The sequence below is a fragment of the Denticeps clupeoides genome, chromosome 15, assembly GCF_900700375.1.
Source record: "Denticeps clupeoides chromosome 15, fDenClu1.1, whole genome shotgun sequence".
Classification (NCBI taxonomy): Eukaryota; Metazoa; Chordata; class Actinopteri; order Clupeiformes; family Denticipitidae; genus Denticeps; species Denticeps clupeoides.
Genome location: NC_041721.1, coordinates 11,317,097 through 11,331,131, shown reverse-complemented (window position 1 = coordinate 11,331,131; position 14,035 = coordinate 11,317,097). Strand labels below are relative to the sequence as shown.

Genomic DNA, 14,035 nt, shown 5'->3' with positions numbered 1-14,035 from the left:
TCTTTTCCAAATGGGCACAAAAACCGTCTGAAAAACACGCCCCCTCGCCCCCCAGAGCCATGAATAATTTGCCGGTAGAGAAGGAAAACATTGGCATGCCATTTCTTTTGGCTATAAATTACAACCCCGAGAAGCGTTTGATCATAGTAGATGCGCGCGCATGTGTGTGTGTGTGTGTGTGTGTGTCTGCGTGCAATAGAGTGTGTATGCGGGGAGGCAGTGTGTGAGTAAGAGCATCCATCTAATTACATACGCGTATGTCTTCTATTACCATGGGGCAGTGATGATGACTAGCAAATGATGTCATCAGTGGGGCTTAACCTTGTATATATTTTGAAAATCCAACTCTATTTACAAGTAAGCCATGAAGTGCTCAGCAAGTCAAGACAAAACTTGACTACCTGCATTCTTATCGTTGCTGTCGCACGACCTTCACCCTGAGCCTAAAGAGACCATTTTTTTTAATGCTGTATGAAAAAAAAGAGTGGAAACAAATTATACAGGCAAAGAGAAGAGACATTTTTCCAACAGTTTTTGAGAAGATCCTGGTGGATTGTTCAGGGACAAATCCAGAGATTCTTGGTCACAGGACTCATCTCTAAAGTAAGTGTGGGACTTTTGGACTTTTGGTTTTAAGGCTGTGAATTCCATTTAAATAAGTATTGTTTTACTGCAGTAAACGTTGTAAACTTGCATGCTACGTTCAGGGGGAGAATTTTTAGTTCTTGAAGAGCCAGGCATGCTATTATAAGCTATGTTTATATGTAATTAATCAAATTACAATAATTATTGTTTAGGAGTACATCTTGGCTAACACTGTGACAGTTTTAATTGTTCTGACAAGGAATGTTGGAGTCAGTATAAAAATGGGTGCTAATGGGAAAAAATGTGGGTGGTGCGTCTCTGCATTTTCCGCATTACATACATGAATGTGAAAACCACACATCTTGCTGTTATCTCACTTGGAGCGAATTCCCATGCACACCACTGCCCGGTGACAGCAAACCACAATCTTATCTAATTGAGCACAGTACAATTCATTGACTTGATCCATATGTGGCGAGCTCAGTTGTTCTTTAGCACACACCCAATAATGATGCATGCCAGAGAAAGGCAGAGACAGGCAGACCTCTCCTACCACACATCAGCATTTGTCTGTTCCAGACCCCTTGTGGTTCTTCTCACACCCCAGAACGTCCCCTTTCCATACGCTCGGCAATGTGAGCGAGCTCAGCGAAGATGTTGTGAAAGCCAGCCCACCAGAAAGCACACGGGATCATACAGATAACATCTCATACAGAGCATTACATGATGCTGAATTCGTGTGGTGAGGCGAAGCAAATCTCTGTCCGTGGCGTAATGCTCAATAATATCCACTGATTCTGTAGAAGCTGTAATATAAAATATATTTATAGAGACATAAGCTGGATAATGTCATTGTCAGAGACATTGCTATTTCACAGGTTTCTGGTACTGAACCAAAGATGTGATGTTTATTGTTCTGGACAGTGACCAATGCTTCTAAAAGAAAATACATGAATATACATTTAATGCCTCCAGATTTGAAAGAGTGCAGATGTGAAAAGCTGACAGCCATGTGCATGTGCCATTCAGCTCAGATGCAGGCAAACACAGCTGAAGGCAGCTTCACTCCTTGTATTTTTGGTATCATCAAAGTTGATTCAGGGGTGGACTGTGGGGTCAGACTAGGGTAGCAAAAACTTGCTATTCCAAAAATGCCAGCACTGTGGCTTTCATCTGTCTTAGCTTTTCTTGGGACAGACAAAACTATGTGTGTGTGTGTGTGTGTGTGTGTGTGTGTGTGTGTGTGTGTGTGTGTGAGTGTGCTGCTTTATATGCACTGGCTGACCTTGAGAGATGAGGCTTCTGTTTGGTCCATCACTTCAAATTCCCTTAAGTGGGCAGCTCACAGAGCTGGACCTGGAGCCCATGCAGCCACCCCAGGCATGCGGAGAGGCGACCAGTCCGGCGGCGTTCTTCTTTTTTCAATGAAAACACATCGCTGCCCAGGTAGAACCCCCCCCCCGGGTGAATGCGGGGAGGGAAGCAAGTAACTCAAATTTCTTCCAGGATCGCAGAACCCCAAAAACAGTGAGTCTCCAACTAGTCCCAGTTGGTGTGTGGTCGTTCCTAAATTTTTTTGTCCTTTGGAAGCGGCCCCATTTCCTAGTACGTGCACTGACACACATATGAACATGTAAAAGTAAATGCATTTCCAACATTTGGACTCTGTGTGACGGAGTGTGTACAGATCGGGGGGAGGGGGGTCTATTTGCAGTGGCGATGAAAGAATAATGTATGCTGTTAGGTCAGATTCAAACAAAGCGTGGCTACCGCACTCGAATTATGGGGTTAAACTCTCGCGGCAAAAGAGAAGCACAACCAGTGTATGGACAGATAATAAAATGTCGACTTTTTTTCTGCATGCATAGTCTCACTAATGGCCTTTTACTCTCTTTCACTCAATGTTAGAGCCACACAATATTTCTATAACTACTACTTTAATGTCGCCATACAGATTTTTTTCCCTCTCAAATATTTATTCTGGGCTAATTATAAAGCAAGTACACCCGTGGTGTCAGAATGGATTATTAACCCTGTAACTCATTTGCACACCTTCACCCTACCAGTTACACATATTTTATGTTAAAGACGTAAAAGTGTAATACTTGGTTATGTTTGCAATGACTGTGTATGTGACAAATAAAATTTGAATTTGATTTGAATTTGATAATAGATGAAAATTTTAACCACACTTTCTTGCAAAACGTCTTCAGTTGCAAGATGTTGTCTTGCATATCCTACCCTAAACAAACCTGCCCATGATCTTTCAATGGGTCGTGGAGGTTGGACCTTCCTTTTCTTAGACATTCTTGGTGGATTTGTTAGCAGCACAGCTTTGGTTTCATCTTCAACTGCCATCTTCAGGCTATTACGCTTTAACATACTGATTAATAGATCGACTCTAAGGCAGTGAAGGCATAACGCCATAGACTTCATGCATCTGAGGTGTGATTGAAAAATTTCTATGGGAGGAACTGTAATTTTTTTCATGACTCTCTTTCATGCAGGTAAACACACACACACACACACACACTTACACAGGCATAGGCAGATATAAACAAGCATAGATGGTCAAACACTCACAAACAATCAGGGCCCCATGCCAACACACACCAGACAAAAAAAAAATGGCAAAGTGCTGGTCCCTGGGACCATCAGCCGACGGTCCGCTCCAGGCGATACGTACGAAAAGAGGGGTGCCCAAAAAGCCAAACAGCGAGGAAGAGGCATAACAGTGTGTGCCTTTGTGAGGAAGATTGTTTTCAAAGGGTAAGGGGGGACGAGGCTGGGTGGGGAGTTGTAAGATTAAAAGTGGACATTTGTTTTGTGTACGTTGCCCGCTGCCAAAACGCTGCAATTTTCGATGAATCTAAAACAGCTTTCCTGGCTTGGACCCCACTCGCTCATCGGTTGCCAGGAAAGACTGCTTTTTTTTTTTTTTTCACCTGTTTATATGCAGGTAAAGTAGACCTTGCAGACTGGACTCTCGTATGAGGTCTTTTTTTCCAACCGAATGCGAAGGAGTTATATAAGATGAAGGTGGCCTACAGGAGTTAGGTGGATCCCAGGCGTATGCTAGATGCACGCACACAGACATTAGGTTGTCGTGATATTAATTCATGGGACAGAAGGGCAGGAGCAACGTTGTATATTCTTTTATCACCTCCAAAAAAAAGCATGAAACAATCCAGCCCGTCTATTAGATGGAAGCCTTGAAAAACAAATTTATATTCAGGGACTGCATATTAAGTCACCAAACACAGAACATGCGGCAGATAGCAATTAACGATTGATGCTGCTCTTAATGCGGCTTAATAGACACGGGCGAGAACAACAGCAGAACGCCTAGAACGGGCATGGTGTTAACAGAACAAAGCATACTGCATAACCTTGGCGAGAGGGGAGACGGAAGCCACAAAGCAGGTAGGCACCTAAAGAGCTTCGACAATGAGGATGTGTGCGCTCATGCCGGTAGAATCATGAGTAAGGAATCCCCAGAATGCCCTTGAAGTAAATTTAGGTGGGACCGCGGGCAAGACAAATTAGTTTACAGTCTATATGACCCGTCCTGACTCACACTTCTGGGAAAGAAAGGTTCCATATACGCAACAAAGAGAACCCCCTTCGCCCCTTTTACATTTCGGCAAGCAACCAAGTATCTGTTCTAATTGAAGTGAATTTGCCAAATAAAATATACCTTTCATTAAGGCAAAAGAAATCAGCCTCTAACAATGTTTATTTGTGGTGCAGGCTCTAACATTTTTATTTAAGTAGTCCACTTAAGTCCAGGCATGTGATAGCATGTTTTTTTTTTTTTTTGGCCATTTAAACCCTTATGCACGCAAATATAGAAAAGCTTTCCTAAAGCTAATGAAATTCATAGGCAATAACTTTCCTCCTCTACAAGCAACTTGGTTATTCTTTGCACGGGATGCTGGAGCCATTCAGAGAGCGTTGCCCTATTTCAGAATCTTGGAGGCTGTCCACAACGTTAGCTAAACATTTGGACAAACTTGGTGGGCTAATCCCTTGGCATTTCATGCTGAACTTCACTCTCAGCACCTCAGGAATATTCCGGGCCGATGACAGGTGGATCAGATTAGCTATTATGCACTCAAAGTGATTAAAGGAAGATAGAAAAAAAAATTCAATCGAGATAAAGATACAGGTTCCTCATTGAGAGAAGCTGGTATGGGCCTCTATGCTCGGTTCACCCCTCATGCAAGTAAAGTCCAAGTGAAATCTCATCCAGCCCCATATGAATGTCAATGAGGCACAGAAACAGAAAAGAAAACAGTCGCAAAATTCCTAAAACGTCTAAAAATATCGTTTCCTAAATCCAAATTGATTTTCTCTTGAACGCTTGGTTTCCAGTGTCACCAGGCAAGGGAGCAGTGGACCTTTTTCTGTGACATCAATGGCGTGAATCATGGCCGAATCCCGCAACTCGGTGTCGGTGCCTGACTTGCAGGCAAGGTCACATCCAGGTGTCCCTCAGGTGCCCTTTAGATGGCTCTGTTTGTGTGGGGCCATGTGTGTATGCCGACTGTTCACTTCACACGTCTGTCAACACATTCTCAGCAGTGTTTTAAGCCCAATTTTTCTCATGTAGGCTATCTAAAAAGAGAAATTACTACATTTTTATATATTGGATATTTCCAACCATGTACATTTTGTGCTCATTATTGTTTCTTCGTTCCTTTTAAGGTTTGTTATAGTTCTTTTTACAGTATTATTACAGCTTTTATTCTCACGTTCTACATTTCACCACATATTGAGTATATGAGTGCGTGTTCGACAAGCGAGCTGCTTGAATCGTGTACGTTCGCTTCTAACTGGATGTGTCCTCTCACAACTGGCAAGTACCAAGCGCAGTTTATCACACGGCTCTACGCAGTCTCTTCGGGGGTGAAAAGAATGGCGTGAATTTCTGTTAAACGTATCCTGGGGGATGGGGGGAGGGCTCGGCCATATGTTTACAGGAGGCGAGTATGCATTGGCGTCTAGGGCCCTAGGGGTGGGTGTTAAATTTTTTATTTTTTTAACAAGTCAGTGTTGCCTGTAGAACGTTCCTGGACACTTTCTGGTCGGTGGGCTCACACTTAATTTTTACCCAACTTCTTGACAATCTAGTCCCACGCACACGCTCGTAAAGAGAGAGGGGCCGGCAGACAACAGACCCTTGCCGTCTCACAGCCCTTTGCCTGAATGTAAGAAAGTGCTGCTTGGGCGCCACCTTCTTGCCAGAGATGGCCTGCCTCTGTCTTGCTCTTTTTCTTATTGACTTCGTTCCCTCGCTCTGTCCCTCCCTCTCTCTCTCGCTCTCTCTCTCTTTGTAACGCACACTCAGAGGTCACTCCCTACACCGCTCCGAGCACCGGCCCCCGCCCCCATTCGTGTCTTCCCTCCTCCGCTCCTTCTCCTCGCCCGCTCCAAACCTGCTCGGACAGCATGCCGCGAACTTGTCTCCCATCACTCACCCGGCCGGCCCTGCCGCCTCTATAACAGGCTGGAGCCCTGCCTCCTCCCGCAGAGCGCGAGCCTCAGTACAACTAACTACACCTGGAGACCGGCTACTACCCCGCCACTTACACTGCATCACTCCATCCGCTCTCCACTGGACACTTTTTTTTTTTTTTTTTTTTTTTTTTTTACCCCAACTGTTACCCAGGAAGAGGTTTTGGGGGACACACCAAATTCTCTCTGAAAAAAACCCCCCAAAAAAGTCATCTGGAGATAAGGGCAGAACTTTGGACTAGTATCTTTTGGGATTATCCCACACTACACTTTTACACTGTGGTATCAAGCGAAAGACTCTTTAGCAAAAGAGCGGTGATCACCTGGATTGATTTTTTTTTTCCTTTTCATTTTTTTTTGTGTTGTTCCTGTGTTTCATCATAGCCTAGGAACACTGGGAGACTTTTCTCCCTCTGCAAGTCTTTGGGAAAAGGACTGAGCCAGAACTGAGCAGAGGCTGGACGGACATCGCTTTTTGGGAGAGTAAGTCTTCTCTCTGACGGTCACGTTTGTTTGTGTGCTTTTGCCAGCAGAGCTGCATTTTGTTGCGGCAGGTTGGACTTGCTGGAATTCCTTTATGTTATTCTTTTTTTTTGTTGTTGTTTAGTTAAATAAGCACTGCAGTCATGCAGTCTGAACTGGCAACATTTGCTATATAGGAGAGAAAAAAAAAAACTGGAAAATAATTTATCTAGAGCTTTAGATAAATACCTTGGCTGTCTGCTTGTAGTTATTTACCAAAAACATCATGCATGTGAGCAGTGGGGGGGGGGGGTCAGGATCTATTAACTCAGATTTAACGTTTTAATTTGTTCTTTTACATGGACAATATTTTTAGCATTTCAAAAATGTTAATTAACAAAATCGGAATTTATTGTGTTTATGGAAGCATTGTGTGTGTGTGTGTGTGTGTGTGTGTGTGTGTGTGTGTGTGTGTGTAATTACCACACTTTTTTTCCACTGGACATTAATGGTTTTTTTTTTCTCTTCTTTCTCCTTTGTGCAGAAAATCAGCATGTTTTGCTCCAGGAGATTATTACAGCAGTGGTGCCTGGCTGTGTTTTTACTGTGTTCCCCAGTACCACACTATGGAGGGCCCATAGATGCTCTCAGTAACAGAATGTAAGTATTTCCTTTCCTTTTCCATGCATCTCTTGCAACGATTTGGGCTGCAGGTTCCAGTTGTTCAACCAGTAATAACTCTAACAATCAGAACGTTATAATTATTGTTGACGTTATTATTTCAGTATCACAGAGTGAGAGAGCAAGTGAGCGGTCAGTAATAAGCCGGAAAATCTCCTCATTTGGGAGAATGTCCCGGCAACTGTTTTGAGAGACGTTTTGTTCTTTAACATGGACAATATTTTTAGCATTTCAAAAATGTTAATTAACAAAATCTGAATTTATTGTGTTTATGGAAGCATTGTGTGTGTGTGTGTGTGTGTGTGTGTGAGAGAGAGAGAGAGCAAGTGAGCGGTCAGTAATAAGCCGGAAAATCTCCTCATTTGGGAGAACGTGCCGGCAACTGTTTTGAGAGTCTGCACCCACCTGCGTTTATTTAGCGGGAGGGGGGAATCCTTGGCGTGATGGAGGCCCCTCCTTCCTTCGCGCCGTCTCCCCCGGTGCTTGTTTAGAATCTCTCTGGATGTCTCGCAGTGCCACCCAGGCCAGTTCAGGCAGGGCAAGCGCGCAGAGGTTTGCGGACCACCTGCTAAAAACAGAAATGCCCTTGTTTGTGGCCCCCACCCCACCCGGCGGCCCCCACACCTTTGCCAGTTGCCCTCTTCCAGCAACCCCTCTGGCTCCCGCCCCGTAATTTGCCTCCTCGCCCCGCGCGCCCTCCACACCGGCTCCACTTTGTTATCCGCTTGCGCCGGGCCGGGGACGGTGTCTGTTTTCGGATAAAGAGGAGCCTTAGTGGAGGGAGCGAGGCGGGGAAAATAATGCTGATGCACTGCTAGGCGGTGGACCAAGCAAAACGTGGCGCTCATGCAGAAGTATATTATGCCTAGCAGTGTAAACCCTCTTTCAAGTTTCAGAAACCCTTGAGCGGGGCCCAGAATGCAAAACATGCACTGAGAGCTTTTCCCTTTGGAAAGCTAATCTCCCCGCAATGTTTGTCTGTGTGTCCGCGCTGCCAGTGGCCACCACTTCGCCGAAAATCAAGTTTTAATGAAGCAATAGAGAGCCACTGTGAGAGGATGTGGGAAGGAGAGCGCAAGGTGGTGGATATTTTAGCGCAGCGGGGCATCCCCATAACATTGACACATCTGTGGGGCTTTGTTCGCTCTGCTTTTCGAATTTCGGCTTTCCATACGGTAGGCTCGCTTCTGAGAGATCCTTAACGCAGTCCACACATTTCCCCAACACGGGGAAAAGATCACATCTGAAATGGATTTGGCTGTGGTGGTGTAAGTTGTTGGATGTTTTGGGACCGGGTTCCTTTGGAACGGAGGGTGTCTTCTAAGGATATTAAAACCAGGCTCGTGTTAAAACTCGGGGCAACGCGTGTCATCTGTAACAAGAAGGAATTTTGCGAGAGAGGCAACGGCAATAATGCCTTAATGGGGCCCTCTAGTCTAAACACGAGGGCGAGGATATCGAGCTGATTCCTATCGCCGCGTGTGGGGTCTCGCCCCACACACATGGGAGGGGTGTGAAGGCTCACATCAAGGGCTCGGCACTCAGCCGGGTCTCCTCAGGTTAATGGGCTTTTGTATTTCTGGGAAACAATTGCTAATGAGCAGTTATAAAGTGGCGGCGGAGGAGGGATGATCTCACCGGGACGTATTCGCTCAGGGTGACGACCGGTTACAGGGGAAATTTTGAAATTTTACACCCTAGCGGTCGACTTATTTCATCGAACTTAATTGAACTTCATGGGGGTCGATGAATTTGAAAAGGTCCCTGGAACCGACGTTTCAGACTCAAACAGGCTGGTGATGAAAAAAAAAAAAAAAAAGGCCGTTTAACTCAACACAGAGAGACAATTATCTTCAGGTAGGCTCCAAAGTAGCGTCAACTGGACGCGTGCCACCCGAGGATGTATCAGGCTCTTTCATTCCCCCCCCCCCCCCCCTATTCTTTCCTTTCTTTCGCGGTGCCTCGGGGGCTGCTTGGAAGTAAGCTTATTCAAAGCGAAAACAGAGAGCGATTATTTTTCAGACGGCGCTCCGCTCCCTGTATTGAGCACTACAGGAAATATCCAGATGCATGTAAACAAAAGCCACTTTCATTGGTTTTTGCAACCTCAATTTTCAATCTTCAATATGAGGCATTGCTATTCTGTCACGTATTGTAAGCCCCCCGCTTCTGTTTATCTGTTCTGGCACAAGAACATGTTCAGTAAGTGTCCAAGTTTCGATTTTTAAGTCCTCCTTCGCGCTCCAAAGTGATTTCTCACAGCTATATGTTCCACCGTGAAAGATTTCACCCGACAGCCCTGACTGCATGAGCCACCAGCCCACGATGACTTTTCCGATTAACTTTTTTTTCCCCCCTCCCTTATGTTTCACGCGTTTCGTACACCCTCTCAGACAGACGTAATCTCATGAGCGCGGTTTATTTACACGGCCACCAGCGCACGCTGTTTGTCATTAGCGCCGGCACCATTTGTATGGGTGTGTTTTCTTTGGCCTTACAGAAGTGGTAAAAGTACACCAGGGCCGAGCAGAACGTTTGGGGACAGTGCCCACTGGGAATTTTGAACAGCATGGTGAAAACCCCATTTTTCAATTAAAACAAGCACACGGACTATGAATCAGGCCTTGTTGTATCTCCGGGGAGGCTTCCTTTGCACCGTTAGACTTTGTGACTCCTTAAGTTCTGGAGTGTATTAGCGAGACCGGCCCAGCTGGGGAGATTTTACACTCTTCCTCCACGCTCTGGTAGACATTTTAACTGCATACCCAACTCGCTCAACGTCACTTTCTTCATATTCTTCACAAACACAGCAACTAGCGAAACCCAAGGAAACATACATAAAACAAGGTGAGCCAGAACGTTTTCGGGGCTCCTGTCTCATCCACCTTGTCTTTTTTCCCCACACGGACTATGTTTTATGTGAAATACTCAACAAGGGTCTCTTGTCTCAGGCCCCCAATGTGTAATGTTTTGACTCCGTTAAGCTATCTATGGATACGGTACAACTGCCATTTGGCTTTTATAGATGCGATTTGCACTCAGAGGATAGTTTACGCTCATAAATCTGTCCGAAAGGTTTGGAGGATAATGAGAATTGACAGTAGTGTGGGCTTTTTTTTCCCCTCCTCATTTTGTACTCTGGTGTGACACTGAGCATTATTTAGGAGATGCAGGATAGGGGGAAAAACCCTCTTTTCCGAAGAAAGGAAAACTCATCTCGCACTGCTTGGCAAAAGGGGATCGCATGTATCAGTTTAACAAGGCTGGAAAAAGGCATTATTCGCTCCATTATAAATCATGTTGAAGCCTGATAGCCGCAGAGTTTATGTGCATGAACGCAGAGGCACAGTAGCTGGCAGACCAAAGTCAGGCTGAAGTCAACGGAATTATTGTTTACCTGTCAGTCAAGATGACTGGAGTGCAGTGAGCGTCACCTTGAGTAATCTTGAAGCTTTTTTTAAATACAGTTTCAGGTAATCTGAGCAGTCTTTCCAGAATATTACAGTATAACAGTGCAGTTCATATAAGATTTTGGACTTAAAATTTGTTTTGTGCGTAACATTATACATATATTTATTATTTGTATTAATTCATGGATGTGTGCATGTGTCTCTCTCTCTCTCTCTCTATATATATATATATATATATATATATATATATAATATGCATTAATAAAAATAATAAAGACTATATGAAGACAGAATGATTAGTTTCACTGACCAACTAAACGTTATAGGTGAGCGTGTCCAACTCATTTGTTTATGTCTACTGCCATCTAGTGGACATTGTGTGCCACTGGTTGTGAACACCTTCTGCCAAGGTTCACAGCATTTGGGCAAAGTGTGTCTGCGACCAGCACCACCACCAGTTTAGGGAGAGAGAATGTTTTAAAATAACACTGAGCTATGCTTTACTTTGGCAACTCTGGAGACACCGGCTCTGTGATATGTGTACTTATTTCTGAAGACTTTTGAATAGTGTGCCCAGTAGCTAAGAGTGTATAGAATTACAGTAAGACAGCATGTACATTTGATGCACTTGGTGCAACTTCTGAAAGTGCAGATTATTTTACACAGCTTTTGTAACAATATGTTTCGATGTTTATGCCTGTTTCTATGTCAAATTTGTTTGTGTGTACAGAAATTGTGTGGTTTTTGCAAGACACAGGGACCAGGAATGGTGGAAATGTTTGGTTAAATACAATATCAGTGAGAAACTGGAGAGAGGCCAGTTATTTCTTTAGTTTGCAAGCAGTTTTAAGTAAAAGCAAGGAGTCCATCAGCAGCACACTTTTTTTGGAAAACACACTGTGTGGGGCATGTGTGTGAGGTTGTGTGAATGGAGTAATTACAGGAACTCAGACACACTCACAGCCTGTTGATACCACAGTTTTGAGCCCACTAAACCCCAAAGTACAGCAGTTTGCCAAAAGCCATGTCAGAAGCTATAAAGCTTCAGCGCTTCAAAGTAATCAGCACAAAGGTGTAGAACACAGAGCCACATGTTCTCCCTCGGATTTTAACTTCCATCCTCTTTCCCTTCATCTGCCCCAGGAAACGCTCTGTGACCCATGCACAGCTAATGCACGATAAGGGCCGGACCCTGCAGGACTTGAGGCGCCGCATGTGGCTCCACGATCTCCTGGATGAAGTTCACACTGCTGACATACGAGAACTCCCTGTGCGAACTGGCATCAGCAGTGGCGCCGGTGTGGGATTGCCTGTCAGTGGGGTGGGCGTTGGAATGAGCATAGGCATGGGCCTGTCCACGGGGGGTATCACCCTCCACCCAAAACCAGCAGGAGGCACCAAGAACCACCCCATCGGCTTCCCCATTGAAGACGAGGAGGGCACCAATCTTCCCCAAGAGACCAACAAGTCGCAGGTGTACAAGGACGGGGCACCGAAGGCTGCTGGCAAGAAAAAGAAGAAAGGCCGATCTGGTAAACGACGGGACGGGGAGAAGAGGAAGCGGCGGGCACGCTCACTGGCATGGAGAGAGGCAGAAGAGCTCGGGAGTGGCTACCGCCTGGAGTGGCGGCCATTCATTGGCCTGAGAGGAGTGCTGCACTAGAACACTGTCAGTCTCTGACAACGGTGAGGGCTGGTTTCTTCTACTACTGCAGTTCTCACTGTGTCCAACCACACCTGAACCAAGCGTGTAAACTGAGAAATGTGCAGGACGATTACCTTCCAGGGCGCTTCTGCTAACATTGACATAAACACTGTGTCTCGTAACTCAACATAAAACAGGGCGTCTGCCTGATAAATCCCATCTTTATTAAGGGCTGCCACAAACCTATACTGCATATACACCTGCAATTTCACGTACAGCTACCTATCCATACAAAAGAATCGTTGTTAACCCCCTTGATGTTAAGCAGGGGACTGCACGGTGGAAGGTATCTCCTTTACATAATTGCAAACATGTGCATGAAGACGTGCAATGTACCCCCCCAGATTCCTTCAAACGAGGCCATTATAACCCCCTACATGCACAGATGGCACTGTTTAAAGCCATCCACGCTAATTCAAAACAGACCTGCTTTTTTGGGCATTCTTTGGGCTCTGCAGCATTCAGCGTCGCAGGATATGAAAAGTTGCAGTGGCGAAAAAAACAGCATGGCGGACTGTGGCTGATCTAACCTATTCTTCTTTGTCTCTTGTTTTGCAGAAACCTAAGGACATTTCAAATGGAGACCTAAATACTCATGTTGCAGTAGTCTGTAATAGTGATTGTTTGGAACAGGATAAGGAAAATATTTATTGTCTGTAAATATCCTCGATGCACCAGAATAATGATAATGATTACAATAAACTATGATTAAACATTATTCAATGCTCCATGGGGCTACAGATTTTGATTTTTGTGAATACTTCCTTTTTTTGTTAGGACTTGCGGTAATTTATTTTTGTTTGAATGGTGTATTTATTTTGTAAATGTATCAAGGTGCTGCTGACCTTCTATATTTTTGTACCATAATGCACTTTAGATATATAAATATATAAACAAGTACTTTTGTTAATTGACTTTGTGGTTTAATTTTGATGAAGAAAAATATCAGTCATCCTTCCATGTGTTTGGTCATCAAGGCTGAAAATTTATTCTCTCGCTTCAGGGTTCATTTTGTTTTCCTTCTTTGCCGCTGACCCGGACGTACCTTCTGTCGTCCACAAAAAAAAAAAAAAACGTATGCTGTGCTCTCCACCATCGTCCTCCTTTTCCGTTCTGTCACAATCTGTTGCCCCCCCCTCAGCACCCTGTTGCTTTATGTCTTGCTTGTTTGAACGCCATACTTCACTCTGTACATAAAACAACACATGTTACCAACTCGATATTGTTGTTTGGCACTTGCACTGAAAGAACAATACTATACTGAATCGATTAAACGTTTGACAGTTACCTCCTGGAGTGTCTTGTCTCTTTGCCATCGTCCTCATTTGACATATTTCATTTGTCCCTTTCCAAGCAGATCATCTCGTACCCTAACCCCCACATTCCTGCTAAATCTGCCCCTGGAAGGTAATGGCCTGGTGCTGAGCGCAGGCTCATGGGGCTTGGGGTGGGGCTTGTTCAAAGGCGTCCTTGTACATAAAACAAGAAAGAAATGCAATTTTAATTATGTTTGCACATGTGGCGGATTGATGGGGGCAGGTTTAAAGCATCCGGAATGAGGAAACATTGGACATGAGAGCCGTCAATCAACAGGCTCCTCCCATAGTAAACTGTATTTTATAAAAAAAGGTGTTTTAAAGGTGATGGGAAAAAGAAAAAAGGTAGTTAGTTTCTC

At 44.6% G+C, this 14,035-nt stretch overlaps 1 protein-coding gene across 2 annotated transcripts; it reads left to right on the top strand.

Annotated features, from left to right (window-relative positions):
* The first annotated feature begins 299 nt into the window (after positions 1 to 299).
* Positions 300 to 13,647, top strand: pthlha (parathyroid hormone-like hormone a). 2 transcript variants are annotated; one of them, XM_028954935.1, is made up of 5 exons: positions 469 to 603; positions 6,487 to 6,585; positions 7,109 to 7,224; positions 11,799 to 12,341; positions 12,919 to 13,647. In XM_028954935.1, exons 3-4 carry the CDS (start codon positions 7,118 to 7,120, stop codon positions 12,316 to 12,318), a joined length of 627 nt encoding a protein of 208 aa, XP_028810768.1. In that variant the 5' UTR covers positions 469 to 603; positions 6,487 to 6,585; positions 7,109 to 7,117; the 3' UTR covers positions 12,319 to 12,341; positions 12,919 to 13,647. The 2 variants fall into 2 exon arrangements, with proteins under 2 accessions (XP_028810767.1, XP_028810768.1); XM_028954934.1 differs by lacking the exon at positions 6,487 to 6,585 and having other exon boundaries at positions 300 to 603.
* The last annotated feature ends 388 nt before the right edge of the window (positions 13,648 to 14,035 follow it).